At 39.1% G+C, this 23,774-nt stretch overlaps 1 protein-coding gene across 7 annotated transcripts in view; it reads left to right on the plus strand.

Annotated features, from left to right (window-relative positions):
- Nucleotides 1-23,774, plus strand: part of ADAMTS19 (ADAM metallopeptidase with thrombospondin type 1 motif 19) — a 106,457-nt gene that overhangs the window by 40,510 nt on the left and 42,173 nt on the right. For all 7 annotated transcript variants that reach the window (XM_044446853.1, XM_044446855.1, XM_044446857.1 and 4 more), the window contains 5 exons: nt 6,520-6,660; nt 9,893-10,043; nt 16,634-16,735; nt 18,495-18,625; nt 21,033-21,205. In XM_044446853.1, coding sequence (XP_044302788.1) covers nt 6,520-6,660; nt 9,893-10,043; nt 16,634-16,735; nt 18,495-18,625; nt 21,033-21,205 — 698 coding nt within the window. The remainder of the gene's footprint in view (nt 1-6,519; nt 6,661-9,892; nt 10,044-16,633; nt 16,736-18,494; nt 18,626-21,032; nt 21,206-23,774) is intronic.

The raw sequence follows: 23,774 nt of genomic DNA on the forward strand, positions 1-23,774 counted from the left end.
GAAAGAATTGAATGCATTGAATCTTGACTTTCACAGGTTTAACTTTAGCGGATTAAATAGGATTTTAGGGGGAGTTTTGTGGAGTAGTAGGCAGGAGATACTGTGGCCTTTCTGCCTACTACTCCACAAACTGCTGTTCAGAGAATGTGTATTCTTGGCCACAAGTGCAACCTGTCCTGTTTGGTGTGTTGCCCCCACCCCGGGAGGGCAGGGCAGGCACAAGACTTGGGACCAGGCATGCGGCCATGCACAAGTCTTGCACCATGATGCAGAATGCTGTCCCCTGGAGCGCATCATGTCTTGTTTTAGGCTAAAGGTTATGCAAATTGTGAAAGAGGTAATTATAATGTAGCTACCAGTACACCCGTGGTCAAGTGTATTAAGAGCTAAGGGGGTTTTTTGCCGGGCAGTGGGGGTAGATATATTCTGCAGTTCTTCCACTGTTGTGGGCATCCTGCATCCCCAATGCCCATAAATGTAGAGGGCTGGCTGTATTTCAGAAAGGGGCATTCAGATGTAAATGGAAAAAATTTTGCTGTCCCCTGGGAACAAGGCTAGATCCAGCAGTACACTGTGATTGTGTACCTGGTTGTGCAGGGGAGTATGGTGCTATCTATACCCAGGAAGCTCGCCAAAGATGATGATGCATTGTAAAATAACTTTTGGAATAATGTGGAAGGGGTTGTGAGGTCATCACTTGTTCAGTTTCTCTATAAATCTTCAGTTAGTCATACGGTCCTCTCTAGTCAGCCACAAATATTCACACATTTGTTTCTGACAAATGACACAATGAAATACAAGTCAGCTGGGATGCACTAGTATTTTCCACATACATTGACCTTTTGAACAGATGTTTTTGACTCTGGCCAGTTTCAGTCGTCCTCATTTAACAGCTAAATTGCTTTTTAAAATGAGCTTTTGCTTTTCAACCCCTCTTTTCCTTTCTGGTAAACTTAACTGCAGTTTTGTACAAGAAATGCTATTGGATTTGTCACAAATTGTGGAAAGCTGGAGGGGCAAATTATCACTGTGTCTTGGTATCTGTACAAGGTATAATACAAATGTATATATGTCTTATATGTGCCAGTTCCATTCAGTTCAATGGACTCGCTCCCAAGTAAGTGTATAGATGAGAAATGTAATCTTTATGAATATGAACTAATCACCTTCACACTTCTTGAACTAATATGCAAATGAGAACATAGTTACCATTTGGATTTCATAGTCTAAATTTTGTGATATTAAACTCAGTTCATAAAATGTATAAAATGTTTTTAAAATGCATATACTGAGAGAAAATAATTTAGAAATGCATATTTTGTGGGGAAGCAAATTAAAACATAGTCAAAATGCAAACTTTTGTGCAGAAATGACAGGAAATGACAGAGTGGATTTATGAATAAACACATACAAATGTAGATTTGAATGTCTGTTCCTAGATGAGTGTATATTAGATGGTTGCCTTAGTTTTTGGGTTGGTGAGGGCTCTCTTTTTTTAGTGATTGTGAAACTTAGCCTTTCCTCTTCCTGCTCCCCTATTCTCATCTGTAACACCTCATACCAATCACCTTCTCTCTTTTGTGTCTCTATTATTATCCACATAATCCCTCTTTTAGAGCCAATGGAATTGCTGTGCTTTCTGTGTGAAAGTTTCAAATGTGTCTATCTCACTCAATCACTCAGAAAAGCAAGCAGTAACCTACCAGGAAGCAGTCTATTATATTATTATTATGACTGACAGAGTATCAACGGCTTTAATATCTTCCCCTTCTATTTATATAGTATCTGCCATTTGAAAACATATTATAGGTATGTGATTATGCTTGGCATTAGGACATGGGATGTCAACCTGAAGCTGAACTATTTATCTTTGAATACTGCTGCTCACACATATTGGCATTAGAATTTTATTTGCTGTTTAGCTTCCCCTCTATTAAATACTTAATTTAAAAATCCAAATAGAGCCCTGTCTCTGTTCCAGTTATAATCTACTTATATCAAAGCTCTAAACTTTCTGTTTTGCTCATACATGCTGGTGTTTACTTTCCCAACTACATTAACCAGAGGACTTACACATGGTAGGAATTAACAATGGAAAGATCTCTGTAGGATGTTGCTTGTTTGTTTTTGGAAGATCTTTAAAAAAAACCTTTGATTTGGAGATCAATAATATAGGCAAGATTTGTAGCTCCTTAAGAAAGTATCACAGATCAGCAAATTTATCATTCATTTGCTTTTTCTTCTAAAACGCCTTCCTTTCTTTTTGTATATTGTTTCTTCTGTACCTTAGTTTCTTAAATTATGCATTGTTCTTGTGTTAATATGAAAAAGATAAGCCAAGGAGAAAGAAATGCAAACTCCACATTAAATTTGAAATGAATTATTATTAATTGTTATTATTGCATTTGATTTACATTCCCTTCTTTTCCTCTTGAGAAGAGCCCATGGCAGATACATAGTCCTCCTCCTCTCTATTTTATCCTCACAACAACCCTGTGAGGTGAGTTAGGCTGAGAGGCAGTGACTGGCCTAAAGTCACCTAGTGAGCTTCATGACTGAGTGGGAACTCAAACACAGATCTCCCACGTCCCCAGTCCAACACTCTCACCACCTCATTGGATTTCAATAAACACTTTGGGTTGCAGTTCTGTACACACATACCTGTGAGTAAAATAATTTTAACCTAGTGGGTTATTTCTGACTGGACATGGTTAATACATAAAATGTAGAGAAGCCAAAGGTCATTCAAGCAAGTCATTGTACATGGCCAAAAGAATGATGGCAATCAAGACAGTGCAACGTGATTTAAAAAAAAGTGCGATTTGAATATGGTATGTATGTGTGTATTTATCTGTACAGTGTGTGTGTGTGCGTGTGTGGATCTAGCTATTTTCTCTAGCTGATCTCATTTAAAACCATTTAAAACTTAACTTCCTCAGCTTTTTGTTCTGTACTGCATTCATGCATTAATATTTTCTTGGGGTGGTGGAACAGGTGTCCCGCCATTTACCATGGTCATGCAGGTCACATACATTATGCAGACAAATGTCTTATTATCACCTTAAAAATGTTACAGTTTCACTAAATTGGTATTCTTGGCCAGCTATAATATATGATATGGTCCCCATCTTCTTTATCAACCCACATGCCAAGGAATTACATTAAAGTAGAAGCTACAAGGAGCTGGCACAGATTTGAACCTTTACATTGCTAAATTATATTTAGTTTATATTTTGCTGAATTTGTTGAGCTGAATTCTGATTTGGGATCCAGAAGGAGAGAAGTGCTAGGTCACTGATTCTGCATAAGGGAGGCATGGACAGCATTCTTGCTTGAGATAATGGCGAAGCGTGATGTAGTGTGCTTGACGTTACCTGCACCTTCCAAGGCTTTGTGGGAAAAGGGAATGAGGCTCCATTATTCCTTATGACATCCTCATTCTGCATGGATAATGCAAATTATTGATTGAATTTAAAATAATCCATGTTTCCTACCTTTAGCTAAACATTATTAGAATTCTGTCAGACCATAACAGATTCAATATTTCTGATCTCAACAATCCTGATACAAACAGTGTGTCTTGTATAAAAGTTCCCAGCTAAAAAAAGAAATCTTAGATACTTTATGTGCTATACTCCTATTGCTGTTATCATGCTGAACTTGTTGCGTAAAACAAACTGTTGTTTAATGCAGAAGGCCTACTAGTTGGCCTAAATAAATGTATCCTTAATATGGTAGGAGGGTTAAATGTCAGACAAAAGCATTTTGTCAAGAGTATTCCAGCAGCAAGATTTTGCTCAAAAAGTAGCATGCCCTGTTTTAAAGGAAAATCACTTTTCCCATCACTGTGCACATTTAGCCGGGGGTGAGCAATAGGAGCAACATAGCCATCTCTTCCCACAAAAGTTGCCTGCCCATTTTAGTTGACAAGCATGATGATAGACTGTTCTGGGAGACTATTTCAGCTGAGGAGGAGTAAAAATACTTCAAGAAAATATACAATATGATTACCTGTATCATGACAATGCTAGTTTGATTGTAGCCTTAGTAAGAGTCTTGAGTGATAGGAGTTCGGTTGTTACTTGAGGAATTTATACAGTTAAGATGGGCTTTAGAAGCCAACGAAAATTCTTCTTAGACAGATGGAAGGAAAACTGGTTAGCACTGCAGGAGGAAAAGTACAGAATATAAATATTTTTAATTTGGGACAGTGGGGTGCAATTTTGGGAGATGGGTGTGTGAGAGGAAAGTGAGAGAGCTTTCCATTAAACCAATGCCTTAGTAACTACATTGTTCCCACAAAATTAGATTATTAGTTATTGTAACTTGAGATATCTATGCAACATGTAATAAGTTTATACTTATTCATGAAGTTCTTTTTCTAAGCAAGCATTCCTCCAATAAGGCTCCTTTCTTGCCCTCTTTTCTCCATCAACACTTAGGGGATAATAGTGTTTCCAAGAGTCTAAATATTTTTCTGCCCATGCTGGCTGGTAATTAATGACTTGGGGAGCAGGTTATGATGTTGTGGAGGTGACCTTCTGTTGGCCTACATCTGTGAAAATAATATCTGCTGGTTTGTGTGTGGGTTTCCACTACACAGGTGAAATGTTATCACTGGTGGTAGCTGGTAGAAGCCTAAAGACAGGATGTTCTGGGATAAGTTGGAGCCAGCTTTGGATCTAAAGCCCCACATCTTTGCATCTACTAGATCCAAAGCCCTGCGTCAAGACCTTTCTGTTCTTCCGTACTTCCTTTTTATTCTTCCGTACTTTTAATGTTTGATTTTAATTATGCTTTATGCTCAGTTTGTGAAACATTTATTTGTGTATATATGTATTTATGGGATTTGAACTGTAAGCCGTCCTGAGACCCATCGGGTATTGGATGGGGTAAAAATTACCCAAATAAATAAATACTAAATCTTTGCTAGTTGGGAATTGGTACAAGAGCATTTCTTTTAGGGAAAGTTTTAAAAACCCACTTTGCCAGAAGACAGAGATAAACACAGTTCTGTCCACTTTCCTGTTCTGGCTGCTGTGAGCAAGCAAAGCTCTCAGTGATCCAGTAGATCCACTTTATTACTCCCGCCCTCCACTTAGGATTCTTATGTAGGGCTGTAATTTTATATATACTTTCCTGGGAGTAAATCACATTGGAATCAGTGGAGTTTATTTATGGATTGTTGTGTATAGGTAGCTAGTGTGGGGTGGTGACCTAGATTCTAATCTCCACTTGGCCATGAAGTGCTCTGGGTGACTTTGGGCCAATCACAGACTCTTAGCCCAACCGAACTCACAGTGTTGTTGTGAGGATAAAAGGAAGCTATGTGAACTCTCATAGGTTCCTGCTAAGAGGGAAAAAGGCAAGATGAAAATGCAAGGCAATGATGATATTTATAATATAGGATTACAATATAGTTCTGCAATCCTATATATGTTTACTCAGAAGTAAATTCCACTGAGTTAATAGAAAAAATATAGGATTGCAGTCAACATGAAATTGGTTTCTCTAGAGATGTCATTAAAAATTAAGTAGGAGCATTCACATAAGTGAGTTTCTCAGCTTGAATTGTGAAAACAGAGCAGACTTTCCGATTCAATTTTGCTCCAGAGATTAGGTGGATAAAGAAGATGATGATGTTGGAGCAACAGTGCCAGCAAGATTCTTCAATTTTGAAAATAGCTTCGAGAAGGAGTAGTAGTCTAACAGGCTTCCCTAATATTTGATGTTGTGATTCCTGCCTGCTAGCTGACCTAGCCCCAAGCCTTTTCTCCTTCCTTGAGGGGTTTTGATGTTTAATTAGCACCCTTAAGAGCCCAATTCATTTTGAATGAGAACATTCTACTCACCCATTGATAGCTTCTCTTTAGTCTCCACCCCCCTCTCCTTTTTGCTGATGTCACAAATCAAGTCATCAGTTAGAGCCCACTCATTTTATCAGATTTTATCTATGATAATGGACAGCAGCAGGCATTGGCAGGAAGCCTAAAATGTGTTACTTTGCATATATCTCAGAGACGTCTTTGAAATTTTAGCAGCCTAATTTGTGAGCAGAACTGCAGCCAATAAGATTGCTTAGCAAAGTCTGTAATCTTATATCCGCATCAGCTAGGATCAGGCTGTTTGTTGTATTAAATTCAGTGGGACTTACTTTTGAGTAAGTAGCCAATATTTAAGTAAGTGGATTTCTCACTGAGTAAATCCATTGCTTTGTAAACAGCTGAAACTTTGAATGGCTTAAACACATTGCCAGGAATGAAGGTGATAAATTAAACTTTATGTATGTGTCAATATGTATGTCATCACCTTCAAATCCAGAAGGTAAGAAAATGCTATTTGCCAAGGTTTTTTTCTCATTTCTTTAACTGTAATGTGTCCGTTAATGTCTCATACTGGGAGACATTTCCTCCCAAATTGGGAGGAAAAAACTGCTTTCCTATGAGCATTTTAAAAACTATTTTTACTTTTTTTTCCCCTTTAAAAAAAGCTCTATTTTCAATACTTTCACATTTTTAGCATGGGAATAAATCATGACAATGACCACCCATCTTGTGCAGATGGTCTCCATATCATGTCTGGAGAATGGATCAAAGGACAGAATCTTGGAGATGTTTCCTGGTCCCGGTGCAGCAGAGAAGATCTGGAAAGGTTTCTCAGGTAATTAATTCAAGAAGGGGAATTGCTTAATGTCATCCTTTTCATCTATTCATTTATTTTCCTTGATAGCTATAAATTTGGAATATGCTGAGGTTTCAGCACCTTGTAGCAGCTTCTGTATCATATTTAAAAGGAACTGTTCTTGAAAGTTGCCTATTACTCCTCAGAAACCAGGTTATCAGCTGGCATTGTACAGGGCAAAAGCAATGATTTTTAAATGGATCTTCTCATATTTCAGTATAGTTGCATATATTCTGTAAAATGTTAGATAATGAACACCCAAAAAGGTTGTGCAACCTTCTGCACAAGTGGAATTTTAGTTGGATTTCCCCCATTTAGAATTTTAGAATGTCGTTTCTGCTAACACAACATCAATGTGGGATTACACAGTCGGATACAGTCAGCAGAACACCAATGAGGTGGAACTGTAAAGAGAGGAGAAGGTACAAGTATCTGGTAAGATTGCACAGTAATTCCATGTGGCAAACTTTAGCATTGCTCAGATGGCCATTATAACAAAAATCCTGATGAACAGAACTAAGAGAAACCTAACAACATATGAGAACAAAGACAACATATTTATTGAAGTTTCATAGTAATAGTATTTTTGGTTGTTTCTTTAATGCTACAAAACCATTTTTAATATGCAGCATCTTAAACTGGGTAAATTTGTATCACTTTTTCGAAGAACCAAAGTATATGTTGCGGTTTGCAGTCCCTCCTCCACTTGTTATTTACTCATAAATAAGTATGTTGGGCCGAAATCCAGATCAGGACATCTTGCATGAGGAAGGTTCAACCTTGCCTTAGCTTCTATCTTCCTGATATTTGCATCCCTCAAACCTAATTAAAATGAAGAAGAAAAAGCTCTGTTATCACCAATGAGACTTTTAAGAAATCACATAGGGACGTGGCTACAAGGAGAACAGGGTTGGAGAGAGGTTCAAGCCGCCTCCCACTGCACATATTGGTCCTGAGATGTACTGGGAACACACACATGTGCTTGTGAGTAAGTAAGTACAAGTAGAGGGGCAGTAGCACATTATAAACTTAATATTTAGCCCTAATGGAGCCCTTCACTGGATATTTTCATTTTAGAGAAGACAACAGAATATTTACAATTTGAACAGCAGTATTATATTTCCTGTAAATGGTGCTTAAAGGAAAGTAGCAGTTCATGGTGGAGCTTCAAGAGATGTCTGCAGAACATCCCTTTCCAGGGCTGCAGCTTAGTGGGAGGACATGGCATCTCCATGGAAAAGAAACACTGCAGAGTTACTGCATGTCAATGTAGTCATAACTAAGCTAGATGGACATTTATGTATGTTGCTCGCTCTCTCTCTATCCTCCTCCCCACCCCCATCATTCCATTTATTTATTTATGTGGTCTCCTGTGGTATAGTTGCTTAGTTCATAAACAATACAGGACTAGCAGGAAAATGAAACATACCTAGGTGTTAAATTTAAATTTGTTAATATTATATTCAATGATTGTGTGTGATATGTTACATTAACATGTTGGCTCACAACATCTGTATTTTAATTAATTATTGCAATTTGCATTAAACAACCTTTGTTAAAGGTTTCTTCTAAATTTGAGAAGAAACATGCTTTTAAGAGTTTTCATAGCATGCATCCTTCCAGTAACATGCTAAAAGATAGGTTATGGTACATGAAGAGAGTTTGTACAGAAGGTACATATGTGTTTAAAATTAGATTGAAGTTGAACCTTAACATTGTTTGTGAAAATGGGAGACAATAAAAATGGGAGACAATAAATGGGAGAAAAAATGTTTCCCCCCATTTAATCTGGAGTGACGTTCAAAAGATGAAAGTGCTAGTAGGGATTCCAAATCCTTGGTACATAACCCATGGTCTTTATGTCTGTGGCTGCAAATTTAATATTCGGCAGTAAGAGGCACATGCGTACTTGTAGGGAAGTGAAGACAGGTGATAAATAAGATTGCAGTAATCCTGCAGCATTGTATTGAATGAAAGCAAATAGTACATGCAATAAGAACAGCTGCAATATTATTGGCTGCAATAATGTGAACTTATCCTCTACTAGAATAGCTATTCTAAAGAAAATGTCAGAGCTCAAACTAGTCTGTAGGATGGATAAATTCAGTATTGGGAGAGGGATTTATTTTATTTATTTTTTTACAAGGCAGCCCTTGGAACTCATGACTCAACAGGACTGAATACCTCCAGGTTTTTTTGTCTGTTTGATTTTTTTTTAACAAAGAAGTAACCAGCACCATGTGTTCATAAATATGATCAGATGACTATGGATAATTAAGATTTCTCTTTATTTAAAACTTTAAATGTTATGATAATGATCAATTTTTGGAAGACCACAGCACATGAACTCTTTGGCTTTCTTGTACTAATAAATAATACACATTATTAAATGTATGTTATAGTATTATACATTTTGGTCTTGAATTTATTAGAAGGTGGCCTACCTTTTTTCTGAAGTTGATTTTAGAACTTATTTTATGCACATGTTATATTTACCCAAAGTCCACCATTTCTGGGCAGCGGTACTATCTGAGAAATGATACACTTTCCTAGGAAGCTAACAGAATCCAAAGTACAGCCTACTGGAATTTCAGTCAGACAAGTGCAGCCATCTGAAACACAAAAAGACTAGTAAGACTGGTATTAGCAGTACAAAATACCAGCTCTTTTATTGTAGTCATTTTTTGATGGGGACTGCAGTCTCCCGCCACCAACAGGAAAAAGCCAACCAGGGCTCCTGGGTGCTAAACATATTCTTATTTTTGTTGGTATTTTCAAAGACACATCATATGCATTCACTGTTTGTTTCAATAATATTAAACAATGGTATTGGTCCAATCTGGCAAGAAAATTCCACACAGTACTATATGTATATGTATTAATTAATTCTCTGGGTGAATTCCCAGCTACCTCCATTTTCTATATTTGATTAAGAACTGTGTGGTAAAACAGGAACTAAATGCAAATGTACACCTGGATAAATGTGATATATCATTTAAAAGCAAATATATTCCATTATATTTTGTTTGCTCAAGTTTTTCTGCCCACCTGCCCCTCTATGTTTAATTTAGAACAACATCCAAACCATTTAACATTGTGGTGATTTTGAACATTTATCTTAAGATCTGTGTTGTAGATGCACATTTTGTGTCGGTGCAATATCCAGCATCTATCTCAATTCACCATCTTCTAAATTTCTGTATGTTGCTAGATCAAAGGCCAGTAACTGCTTACTGCAGACAAGTCCCCAGAGTCTCAATTCTGTGATTATTCCTTCAAAACTGCCAGGCATGACATACACTGCAGATGAACAGTGTCAGATTCTCTTTGGTCCAACTGCCTCTTTCTGCCAAGAAATGCAGGTAAGATAATAAACTATTTTAAGGTATCCCACAACGAATCCAAGTTTTGTCTTTTTGCATTCTGTGACAGCACAATAAGAATGAGCAATCAAAGAATTAAGGGTGGGTGGAATAGTTCTGCGGTGTGTATTAGAGTACAATCCTGTACGTGTTTAGGCAGAAAACGCTGGGTAATACTAGGATTTTTTTCTACACACACATAGGGATTGCACACTTAGTTGCCCAAAGCTTTACCAAGTGTATTCCGTCCTGGCTCAGTTTTCTTTACAGAAATACCAGATGTTTCATAGCAAGAAGATTTCATATTTCCAGACTGGATTAGATTTTGCATTTCTTCTATCCTGTCACCAAACTCCATTGTTTTCAGAAATCAAGACTGCTATACTTGAACTCGCATTTCTGTCACTGGGGAAATAGTCATCCTTGTTTGGGTAAGCCCCAGGGTGAGGAAATTGTGAGAAAATATATTAAGATCACAGCTGACCTTACTACAAGTCAGAAAAATAAGATTAGGAGCAAAACTCATGGAAGTTAACACTATTAGTAACCTGAGCATCTCTAGTACCTCTGTATATAAATCTAGCTATCTAAAAGAAAGCAGTATGTGTGGATATATATATCTGGCTGGATAATTTGTTACTGTTCCACAAGGCAACAGTTAAATTTTCAACTGAAGTCTCATGAAAATGTAGGAAATACATAAAATATTCCCTTTCTTTCCATAGCAGGCTCACTTTTGAATGATTTTTAGTAATTGGAATATGTTATGGAAGGTTAAAGAAACCTAGTAGTATTTGTGGCTGACCAGACAGTATGGGCAGTTCAGGGAGAGAAAAAGTTGTAACCTATTATGCTCATGGGCAGGCTTATGCTTTAACAAAGAGTTTATGCTTTGGTTTGCAGAAGTCCCCAGGCTTAATGCTGACTTCTCTTTAAAAGGCTCAAGGAATAGGTGATGGGAAAGACTCTTTCTGCCTAAACAGTTGCGACTAGTCACTATTACTAGAACAGGGTTGTTGAATGTACTAGATGGAAACATGATCTATTCAGTATAAGACAGCTTCATGTATTTCTGTACCTATGTAGTGGCTTTATAGCTCATTTAATGTACATTTATAAAGAAAAGTTACACATTTCTCATTTGACATTTTTCCTGATGCTATTGTTTTAGAAAAAAAAATGCTGTAGTAAAAGACTAGAATTGCTAGTAATCATGACCCGCAGTGTTTCCAAATAACAGATTTATCTTTGTATTTTGACTGGGCTGGGCTGTTATTTGTTAGTTTATTAAACTTTAATATTGCAAGATGTAAATTTATGCAGATAAAGACATGAAAGCTGAATTAATTAACCCAAAATAAGCCACGGCCTGTGTCAGGCCTGTTCTGCAGCCATTTTGCATATTCAGTGGCTGCTTGAGCAAATCAGAGATTGCTGTGTGATATACAAATCCAAACATTATAGTTTAATGGTAAGTTACAGAACCCACAGGTAGATTTGGACAACATGTAGCAATCTTCAGTTAGTTTGGAATCTGAATATGCAAGGTGGCTCTGGAATGTTCCCGTCATGTGCTGTAGAAAATCATGGAATACCCAAAATTTGCTGCTAATTTGTACATGCAAACAGAACCTTTTGTCTGTGTTTGCATGTGCAAACAGAACCTTTTGTCTGTACTTCAGGTAGAGATGCTGGCAAAGTGGGTATTCTTGAAGACTAAAGCTAGGTTAGGGGTCAGTAGAGATGTCAGGAAAATCTACAATGGATTCAAATGACTGAATTTTTGAGAATCACTCTACAGATTCCACAGTGGGACAATTTGTTCTCTCTCCCTCCCTCCCTCTCTTTCTGAAATTGTACGCAATTTCATCATACAAAAATATGTTCCCCACATGTTTATATTTTATGCATTTCTAATTTATTTTCAGTATCTTCTGTGTAGGAAGATACTTCTTTTTTGATGGGAGCAGTGAACTCTGCTCATATGCACAATGCTTTTTGCCAGTGAAAATTGTGTAAATTGTGGCAGATTTTTCAGCATAATTTTCCAAGGTGGTAGGAATTTGAATCAGTCAATGAGCATACAATAGACAAAATGGATTTAACAATAACTGTTCATCTGTGGGGCTCACTAATACTTACCCCCAAGAATAGTCAGCATTCATCTTGGGGCCAAACAAGAGTTTGAAGACCATTGGCACAAGGGGTCTTTGGAGATAGATTGGTAGTTGTCTTTCAAAATGCACATGTATTATTGTATCATCTGTACATGTATAATTACAGCTTAAATTTTGAAATAAAATGGGTGTTCACTTGTAAGCTATTGAGGTAAGGGAAAACTAATGAAATATGCACGATTTCTTTGTCTGAGATATTTAGGCTTCAGGTTCCTGCTATCTTATTCAGCCTGCACAGAGAATGCTTTGCAAGGCTACATCCAGAAAAACTATTGGCAAGTTCATATAGGTTAATAAAGTAGCTGAGCCATTTTGGAAAGAAGTTGCTAGTTCATTTTCAATTAAATCAAAGCAGAGGGTGACTATCAGTGGGGAATATTCAGGATGGCAGCTGGTGATGAGTAAAGTCCCCCAGGGCTCAGTTCTGGGACAGATTCTGTTCAGACTTTTTATCAATTACCTGGCAGAGGGGATAGCCAGTCTGCTGACTAAATTCACAGACAATACCAAAGTGGAGAGGGTGACCACAACTGAGGATCAGGTGATCCAGGCTGTAGAAGTGGGCAGGGGACAACAGGATGGTGTTCCATGTGGATAAGTGCAAGGTCTTGCAAGTAGAACAAGGAGTAAGTGTCACAGGTTCAGGATGGGTGACAAGGGGCTGGAGAGCAGCCCTTGTGAAAGAGATCTTGGGGTACTTGTTGACAGCAGTACATGAACTGGCAGTGTGACATGGGGGTTGATAGGACAAATGCCACCCTTGAACGTATAGCCAGAAGCGTGGCTTCCAGATCTAGGGAAGTGTTGATACCATTGTACATGACTCTGATGCACCCACAACCAGAGTACTGAGTCTAGTTCTGGGCTCCATGTTGTATGTTAGATTGAATTGGTTGAGCACAGGGTCACAAGAATGGTAGCTGGGTTGGGAGGGATGACATATAAGGAGAGATGGAGGGAACTAGTTTTTTTCAGCCTGGAGAAGAGCAGACTTCAAGGGGATCTTTTAGATAGTTACAGGTATGCAAGGTAAGTGATGGGATGTCATGTAGGGCCATGACCTGTTTTTCCCTGAAGTGGAGGGCAGGATGTGTTCCAGTGGGGCAAAGCTCAAGGAACTGGGTTTCAGGTTGGATGTCAGGAAGCACTTCCTGACGTTTAGGACCCCTTGGATATGGAATGGGTTTCCAAGGTAAATGGTGGGAGACCCATCAGTGACAGTGCTCAAAGAAAGATTGGCGCCCATGTGTTGGGGATTACATGAGCAGAGCTGGTTGGAGCCAGGAGTCAGACTAGATGGCCTATAAGACCCCTTCTGAATCACTTTGTTTTAATTAAAGAAATTTGCACATGTCTAGCCACAAACCTTAACATCTGTTTTCAGTCACTATATCCGATCTTAAGTAGCAACGTATCAATAATTCATCTTACTTTAAAATTCACTGATTTTAAAATGATTACCATTGTGCTCTCTGTTCTAAATCTTTAGAATAATAGCATGACACAAACTGAATTCAGATTAACTAGTGCATTACTGCTCCCTTAGGCTAAATTCTTATCTGCTCTTAGTATTTGTATATTTTAGTTCAATTGTTTTGTTATTAACCTAGCTTTGTCCTTAGGGAATCTGCATTTGTTTTTTAAAAAATATACTAGGAATGAAATAGGACTACTATCATAGTTCTTGGTGGTTCTTTCTCTACAGTTTTTAAAAGTCATGTGCCTTTCTGTGTTCTTAAAGGCTCATTGTGGGCATAAACTACAGCTGTAAAGCAAAATAAACCAGCAGAATAATATATCCCAACAAAACAAATACATGTGAAAAACTAATGGGAACACATGAACTGGTGAAAGTAGAAATACTTTTCAGAGAAGTCCAAAACAATAAATATTTTATCTGTACTGTACTCTTTATCTGTACTCTTGCAAGCTTACAAACTGAAACAAGGAAGAAAGTGAATGTGTTGCTGTGCTATAATCTTTATGTAAGAAAAGGAAACCAATTCCAAACATTTTTACTAAACTGGTCTTCTTTAGTAGTCTAGTTATTCAGATACTAAGGTTCATCACACATACTTTCTCATTTTCCTTTATGCCCTGCCTCCACACTCACACACACAAGGTGCCTTGCAGTTGCATTAATTCCTTTTGATTTTCCCCATATTTTGTTGTGCTACAACCAGAAAACTGAAATGGTTTTAATTGGTGTTGCTTCTGCTTGATATACACAAGATGCTCAGCACTGTGAAAGTTCAAAACATTTTTACTGTGGCACATAAGTTAAGTAAAGAGAGCCCATATGGTGTGGTTGTTAGAGTTCTGGGCTAGGGACCTGGGAGAGTCAGATTCTAGTCTGCATTCAGTCACTAAACTCACTGGGGAACTTTGGGCCTGTCATTTACTTAGGGCCTAATTTTTCTAATAGGGTTGCTATTGTGAGGATAAAATGTAACAATGCAAGCTACCAGGGTTCCTTACAAGAGGAAAAGGGGGAGTATAAATGCAACATAATAACAAATAAAAACAAACTAGCACTTAGTGGTTTATACGTATTCATCCCATCTACTGTGACATACCTAAATAAGCTGTCCATCCAGAGAGCTGGAAGTAGTTGAATGGAATCCATCTGTGTGCTGTTGCAACGTAACATGATCTGAGTTTAAGTATTCCTGTTTCTGAAAGACCCCAGAGTTTGCTGCAGAGCACATCTAAACAGACAGTTTCATGAAGACCAAGGAGCTAGCAAAACAACCCTAGGATAAAATTGTGCAGAAGCACAATCAGGGTTCAGTTATTTTTTAAAAATCCCAAACTATGAACATGCCCTGGAAGTTCCAAGACATCTATGTTTACAAAACAGGGAGTATATGGCTTTTGTGAGCATGTCTGTCCCTCCATCTTTTCCTCTCAGGAAGGCTTCAGTTAGACTGTAGAAGCACCATGCTTTATTTATTGCATAATAGGTTACAGATCAGTATAAATCAAAATAGCTCCTTGAGAACTAGAAGAAGCATCTGCACACATGAGCAGTTGTATCAATACTGAAATATCCCTCCCTCATTCCGCTTCTTTCAGGAAGATTCTGACACTTTTCTTAGAGTGACTCCTGCCGCTTGAAGTCTAGACAGTGGGAACATCAGACCCTTCTTAATTGGTCCATTCATTTTGCCTGTTATCTCCTTATGGGGTCAAGGAACTCCCTCTTAATCTCCTCCCTACCAGTTCTGAAATGTATCCTTCCTTTTCCAAAATGGGCTGGTTCTCACGCTCTGAGTATCTTTCCGCTGTAACCTTGAGACTGCAAACCCATCTCCCCAGCTCTGCCTATCTCTTCAGAATGGGGTTAATCTGTCTAAGCAGACTGTGATGTGCAAGAGCTGAGTCCTTTCCCTACAATGGCTCAATTGTGTCTCTGGCTGGAGATGGCTATCCACAAAACTTAATGGCTGGGTAAGAAAGCATTAGTTGGAGGAGCAACCAAGGGGCCAGTGGGAACTCTGAAGGAGAACAGCTGAAATATCTTACAGTGACTTAGTCAAAGCCCAGAGCTTGATCTACCCAATTGAGAATGATGACAAAACTTGAAAGTTGTTGTTCACCGACAGTCCCTGCCCAACCTGATAGAGCTGGGGCAGTTTTGCCAGGCAAAATGGGTAAACATTGCAGGATGCAGATGTGCAAAACCGGATGCAGGTGCACTTATACAAGACTCACAACTGCCTTTGCTTGCAAAGATTTATCCAACAAGTATCATGCAAGTAACAACTGTCAGTTTGTTTTTGTTTCCTTTTGGGCCACAATAAAGATACTTAATCAGGGTGTGTACCTTGTGTACATCAAGTAGTGGAAATTCCAATTAAATCTAATTCCACAAAATATAGAAAAATCAAAGGTGGGTAAATACATTGCATGTGTGTGGATGTAGACCATATCTCAGAACTGCATGCCTGAACAGGTGTGCATCAGAATGCTGTGAGGCCAAACAAGGCTTCTCTACAAATGTGTGGTTTCAGCACAGGCAAAATCTTATACGGTCTTATATCTGTAATAATCAGAGTGGTACCAAAGGCACACAGTAACTGTTCCTGGTGGAAACCATCACAGAAGTTTAATAAATGGGTTCACACATTACAACAAGCAACACTGTATACTTTCCACGTATTGTAGTCAGTATTGTACTCAGAGAAATCCTTTCTTTTTTGAACCCTGATCTATTCATTATACTGATGGCATTGAAAGCAGTTCATTCTGTAGCTAAAGTATATATGTTGTTTATATTTCAACTTGGCAGAATTTATTCACATTATATTTAGCATATTTTAAAACCAGAAAATTCCATGTGAAATTGAGGGACATTTATATAGTAGCTTTTACATGTTCAGTTAAATATAAATATATATATTTCCCCCCCAGCATGTTATTTGCACAGGGTTATGGTGTAAAGTGGAAGGTGAGAAGGAATGCAAAACTAAGTTGGATCCACCAATGGATGGAACTGATTGTGACATTGGAAAGGTACACACTAACACCGCTTATACTTAAGTGGAAGTTGAGTAACTGTTTCGTTGTGACCTTAATCCTGCCCTGTAGTATGCATCTTGGGTTTTTTCCCTTGTTTTGTTTTGTTTAAAACATAATGCACAGATTAATTGATTCTGTAGCCCTCATGAATATACTAAAGTTCTGTATCTTTTCTCAGCAAATTGTGTATACCATTTTAAAAGGAGCTATTTCTTAATCAGAGCGCTTTGTGCCTATGATGAAAAAGGCTAAGAGAAGAACTTCAGGCTACCATAATGGATTGCGCTCTTTCTGTGCATACAATTTATTCTTTTTTCTTTTTCTTTTTACTTAGGCCCCAATTCAAGTGTTTCTGCATGTGCATTATGCATGGCAATTTAATATAATTATATTTTATAATAGAATAAAAATACTGATTTACACTAATGCTGCAGGATAGAAGCTGGCACCTCCTTTTATCATTTACTTATGTAGCACATCCAGTAGTGGAAACTGAAACCCTTATTTTCAGAAGAAAAAAGCAATGGAGTGAAATAATAGCTTTGTGTGAAATCCAAAGCTATAAAAATCAATAGGAATTTTGTTGTTGGTTTCATACATCTGACAAGGGGAAAAACTTATTTCTGGATTATTATAATATGTTCATTGCTTTTGAGCCCCAAAGCCTCACCAGAATATTATAAATCCTTATAATGTGTCTGTTTGATGGATTTTACACTTGTATGTCTTTTAATACAAAGATGTTTTAAAACTTATGTTACCAAATGATTCTCAAGTGTCTATTAAGGATAACCAAAACACCATCTTGTTCATCCTGAATTACTGTCCTGGTTTATTAAAACTGACATTAAAACAGTAGCATAAAATAACCCTTTTAATGAGGAATGTTCATGAGTTTGCCCAAACTATGCATATCTTTTAAGTGCATGAAATCTTTAAATAGTGAGGATGAAGATTCAGTGTAGCAAATTCACATAGAATGGAATAGAAATTTTATTTGCATTAGCCATATGCTATTGGAGGAAAATCCAGATATATTTTCAATGGAAGCAAAGGAAGAGAGACACTTGTCTCCAAATGGAAAACAGTGCAAGATGGTATCTTTTTATCTTTGTGTCTTTCCGAACTAGAGCAACTGATATTGCTAAGTCTCCAAACTATTTAGACAATGTAGATCTACTTCATAAGTTACAAGGGCAATATGATTGCTGCCAAAATCCAGAATTCTGCAGAAGACACTTCAGATGGTTGCTGTAAGAAGTGTAAGTAGTAAGCCAAGTTGGTGGGGCCCGACTGCTGAGAAATCTTACGACAGCATCAGTGGCCAAACAGAAAGGTGCCTCTCGGATGTGATGTCTTTGTCTGGCCCTCGCAGAGTGGGGAAGCCTCCCTGGAAGCAGAGCCTGGGTGCAATGGCAGGGAATAAATGAGTACTTTCTAAGTTACTATTGTTCATTTCCGATTACTGTTGCTATAGCATACATGTCAGCCAGAATTCAGGGACAGGCAGATTTGTATAAAGTATGACACACTGTGCCCAACTAGTACATTTGAAGTAGGAGGGGAGTAAGATGGGCATGCATATTAAGTTCACTCTGTTTGTATATATAAGGTAAGCCTTATCATTTCCACGATGTAAGCTGCTTTGAGTTCTTTGTAAAAAAGGAGAAAGCAGGATATAAATCTAATAAAATAGGGAACTGTTTTGGATGTATCTCATATATTTTAACTTAAAAGCTGACTTTTACAATAGTGGTGTAAGGCTGGAGAATGCACCAGTAAGACATCTTTCACTGGACACGTGGAGGCAGAATGGAGTGCATGGAGCCCTTGTAGCAGAACCTGCAGCACTGGAATCAGCAGCCGACAGCGCAGATGCTCTGGGTAAGAAGCAACCACTTATCTTCTTTGTACTTTTGCTACAACTGAGCAAGCCATAGAGTGGAGACAACCAAAATCCTAACTCTGTATAGCACTTTGTATAGCACTTTGAAGTGCTCAGAGTGCTTCATTTGCATTACGTAGCTGTAATACTTGAACAAGGCAGGAATAGAGAATCTCTGCCCCACAAGCCATGGCAGGTTTGCAGAAATTGCCTGTTGACCCTATACAAGTTTTATCCACAGACCCCCCCCCCTTCTTTCTTCAGCTGTGATCTTTCTTCTGTTGCTAACTTCCATCACTAGTCTGATATGAGCTGGTCCCCCTCCCACCCAAAAATAGCCTGTTTAGCACAATGTAGGGAAAGACAACTCAGATAACCATGATATAGGCACATTTAAATACACTGTGGAAAAATTAAAGTTTAAATACCTTTGCAGTCCACTGGCTTGTATGCCCAGAGGCTGCAGCACTGGAGCTTAGTCCGAATAGGCATGCATAGAATTGTCTGTGATTTGTATACTTGGTGGGAAATGTCCAAATTCGCATGAATTAGAGCTGACCCTTTCCACTTCTGACTTTGCTTTGAACATACCCCCTTCACAAAGATGGGGTACTTTTGTGTTTGTAACCCCACCTACTGCTGGGTGTCCCCTAAGCTTCTTCCCAAACTGAAATTCAGCTCCCAGGGTGAAAAGATTTCACCATTTTTACTGTACAAGTATGTCAGTATTTTTTTTCTCCCACCATATTGCAGGTGGGGCCACTGAGGCTGCAAGAAGCAAGATTTGAAGTTCAGCCTCTGAGCCACTATCCTATATGTCAGGGGGGAGGGGGGTTGACACAAACTATACTTTCTTATGCTCACTTTCTAGAATAGCTTCTCCGTCCATTGTAAGACATGTGACTGATATTAGTTTGGTACATCCTGAAAGCACAGTTGTTTCAACTGTCTTTTTTTCACCACTGATTCTGCCAGTATCAAGTACTGCCAAATTGGATAGCTTGTTTATTACTAGTTGTTTGGCTTTTAAATCTTCTTTTATTGTGGTCAATTTTTGTATAATTTTATTTTGTAACCTGATTTAGATTTTCTTAATATAAAGCAGCTTATACATGTACTTAAATACATTCTTATTCTGGATTGTGCATAGATAAATGAGAAGTCTGGCTCCATGCTAGACATTTATTTATTTGAAAATTGCTTTTAGTTCATTTATCCATGATCTTTCAGTGGAATGTTAGGGATCAAGCACATACATTCCAAACTATGTGTTTTTTAAATTAATTCTGAAAGTTATTTTTACAAATGCAAGTTCACCAGTATAAAAACCCCTAATATATATATACACCTATTTATATATAAATAGGTTTTGAAATCTGGGAAGGACTACATCTTCAAAGAAATGGTACTGCTAAGTCTGTACCATAGTCTCTGCTGGAGGAATGGAGATTCAACGGTTGCAAATGGTTTCACTCAACTCTAGTTAGGGGCAATAATGTTCATGCAGGAGTACTTTGGAACTGTTGCCATTTGTTCCCATACTGCATTAGCTATGCCATTCCAGAGTCGCATTCTGCCTAGAGCATTGCTTTTCTGTTTTTCAAGCAGGAGCCACTCTGACTCCAAGGTGCCTTGGGGGACATTCCTGCGCCAAGTGGGACCACTTTCCTTCCCCCACCCTCCCCAAGTAACAGCACTACACCAGACATTGCTGAAAGTCTTTTCAGGTTTCAACCAGCAGGGGCTCAATCAATCACTAAGTCACTAGTCAGGCAGAAGCAGTCAGGGTCACTCGGTTCTTTTTCTCCTCACTGCCAGTGTCCTCTGCCACCCAAGCATGTCCACATCATTCATTCTTCTTGCCTCCACATTCATTTCACCTTCGGCTCCAGTAGCTCTGCAATGCACCACTGCAGTCAGCCAGTGATATTGCTCCTTGCTTCTTTGGCCTCTTCCTTGGTTCAGTTAATTGGCTGCCTGCTACTGCTTTCTCTTTTTCTGTATATCCCTGTATCCAGCAGTAGTTACCTTACAATCGATGAACATCTGGATGAACAATTGATGATTCCAGCTCCCAAATCAAAGCCACCCCCAGTAGCCCAGATTACACCAATTCAGCCCACTGCTAAAGCAGACAAATAAGGCAAAGCCTAAGAGGGCTTTGTGGAAGTTAGTAGCTCCTACAAAAAGAGAGCATAAGAAAAAGACAGGACAGGGAGTTACACTTGAGGAGGCTTGGGGCTGCCAGTGGACCTTGTGGCGAAGAACATTGGCCTAGAGGTAATTGCCACTGTCACCCCAGGCTACAGCAATCCATAAGTAAAACATACATATAATTCAAACTATATGCATGCAGCAGAGTGTCCCTTGCAAGTCACTTACTATTTTTGTTTTTATATTCCCTAGTCCAGTTCATGAAGGGGGAGAATGCCATAGTTCCATTGTGCAGTATAAAATATGTGAGAATCCCTCGTGTCCTCCGGGAGTCCCTCCATTCAGGGACTGGCAATGCCAGGTCTTCAGTGTCAGGTCATCATATCAGAAACATGTTCACCAGTGGCAGGCTGTTATAGACGAAGGTAAGTACAGCCCACTTTTCGGCTACTTGTATGATGCTTGCATGTTCTACCACTGTTGATTATCAACAGTTCTTAGCCCCTCCCCCCCCCCCCCCCCCCCTCCCCACCCCCCCCCACCACCACAAACAAAAAAGTTTGCATCTCTTTACCTTTTTTAATTTACCTAAATCCAAAGAGTTCAACTCTTAACCATGTAGTCCAGCTCTGCATCAGGCAGTGTCAGTATGCTAGAGAAACAAAAAGAAAGAAATACTATTGTTGACCTTGTAATGCATTGCTTAAGAAAGAGTGCAGACCTTTATTTTCAAAGAAGAGAAAGCAGCATGGCTTTTAGCAGTTAAATATTTTACATACCCAGCACAACCAAGTCTAATGTATATAGACCATGGAATACTTTCTTTCAAATCCAATATCAACAGACTGCCAAGCCTAAGCCTTGGTATGTTGCATGAATCACTACCTGACATCCATCAGCTTGCCAGGACACGGGCAAACAGGATGCTGTAGTACCCAGATCCTTTTTCCTCCCTAACTCTCATTTTTATTAAAGTTTGGAGAAGCTTTAAAATGCAGCAAGAGTCTATTCTGAAAAAAGGGGCAAGTTTCCTGCTTTTTAAAAAACCCCTTTCATGCCCTGGCACAAGTGAGATAAAACCATACCTCTCCCCAATCCTTTTGCATGTGCCAGAGGACTCTGGGAAAGGAAGAGGGATTTGTAGTAATTGCACATACTGCCTGACAGCAAGCCAATATTTAACGCACTAGGCTAAGAATACATTTAAGCAGCGGTATAAAGTGTTTACAATATGCTTAAAGCTAAAGTTAGGATCAACTGTTGACAATATAGAAAACAGAAATATTTTACTTTCCTGCTAGGAATGTGAACCTTAGCTGTTTTACAATTACATTTGCTTCAAATTGTCATTTACTTTTTCCTAAAAGAAAAACAGAGCTTTCTTTGTTTAGTGTACTGGTTGAAGATGAATGATACTAGTGATAATTAAGCTATGCTAAAGTCTGATGATGTCGAATCTATACTAGCATGGAGCCCCTGAGATTATAACATCTGACTAATATGTGGGGTATATCACACAGCCCAACCTGTGGTCCTATCACTATTCTCCCTCAATATCCCATTTTTCTGAAACTGCTTTGCTTTTTTTCAGTGGTTGTGGTTTCCATGCTGTACAAAGACATGCTGTGTGTTTCCATCTAGTAGTATTATAAATCTTTCTGAGAGAATGTAAAACTATAGAACCTGTTTTGTAACTTTACCCCCCCCCTTCTCCCCAAAGTAGAATCTACACTTTTTAATCCTCCTCCTCTTTTCTTTCCTTGATCTTTCATCACACTGATTTTCATGGGATTTGCAAGCAGAACATCTGTGCGGATTGTTTCGCAGCCTTTGTGCACTGTGTGAAAGTAGTGTCACACCGTAGTGAATAACCACAGACTTTATTTGAAACCTCCATTCCTCTGCAGCATATAGTTGTGTGCATATAGTTGTTTCTTTTTGCGACCATTTGCCACTGTACGCCTACATAAATATGTAGCAGTGAATAACCACACTTCATTTTTAAACATCCATTCCGCCAAGGAACTGAAGGTGTGAATGCAGTTACTGGATTCAACAAAACAGAGAGAACAAAATGAAATGGTGGAATACCCTCCACTTCTCTCACAAATGCAGCACTTGTGGCATTTGCACATGCTTTAAACACAAATGAGAACACGCATGACTTTTCAAACTGTTCCTGTAGCTCTCACAGTCACTATGCATTTGCATGTGGCATTCCAACACTTTATAAAAATGGTCAATATTGTGCTGCATTTATTACCATATGCCGCAGAAAATTCAGCTACCGTATTTTTCGCTCTATAAGACGCACCTAGTTTTTAGAGGAGGGATCCATGGAAAGCTTCCTGATAATCACAGGCACATTCCCCATCACTTCCCCATGGGCTTCATTAAAAGACGGGTTGCCATTTGAAAACACACACCAACCTGTGATTAACAGCTCTCATCTGCGCCGGAGGAGGGGGGTGGGGCAGGGCGCGCCGAGCGTGTGCTGGCCAGGTGTGGTGCAGCTGGACCAGCAGCGTGCCGGCAGTGGTCTTCCAGGCGGTGTGGCGGCAGGTCTTCCCGGGCGGTGGGGGTGAGCAGTCCGTCTCTCCGTGCGGCCAGCGGGTTAAAGCCCGCGGCTCCTCCTCCTCCGCGGCAGGTCTTCCTGGGTGGTGGGGGTGAGCAGTCCGTCTCTCCGTGCGGCCAGCGGGTTAAAGCTGTCACCTGAGAGGTACAGCTCTCACCTGCGCTGGGGGGGAGGGGGTGGAGCAGCGCACGCCAAGCACGTGCCGGCCAGGTGGTGCCACGTGGTGCAGGCGGGCTAGCAGCCTCCCCAGCGTCGGGCACACACACATTCGCTCTATAAGACACACAGACATTTCCCCTTACTTTTGAGGGGGGGAAAAGTGCGTCTTATAGAGCGAAAAATATGGTACTTTTTTGGAAAAATACCAGCATAGTGATGTCTCATAAACGAGACAGGCTCCAACATAGATTGTCTCTGAG

Source organism: Varanus komodoensis, unplaced genomic scaffold (assembly GCF_004798865.1).
Source record: "Varanus komodoensis strain SLA01 unplaced genomic scaffold, ASM479886v1 scaffold5, whole genome shotgun sequence".
Lineage (NCBI taxonomy): Eukaryota > Metazoa > Chordata > Lepidosauria > Squamata > Varanidae > Varanus > Varanus komodoensis.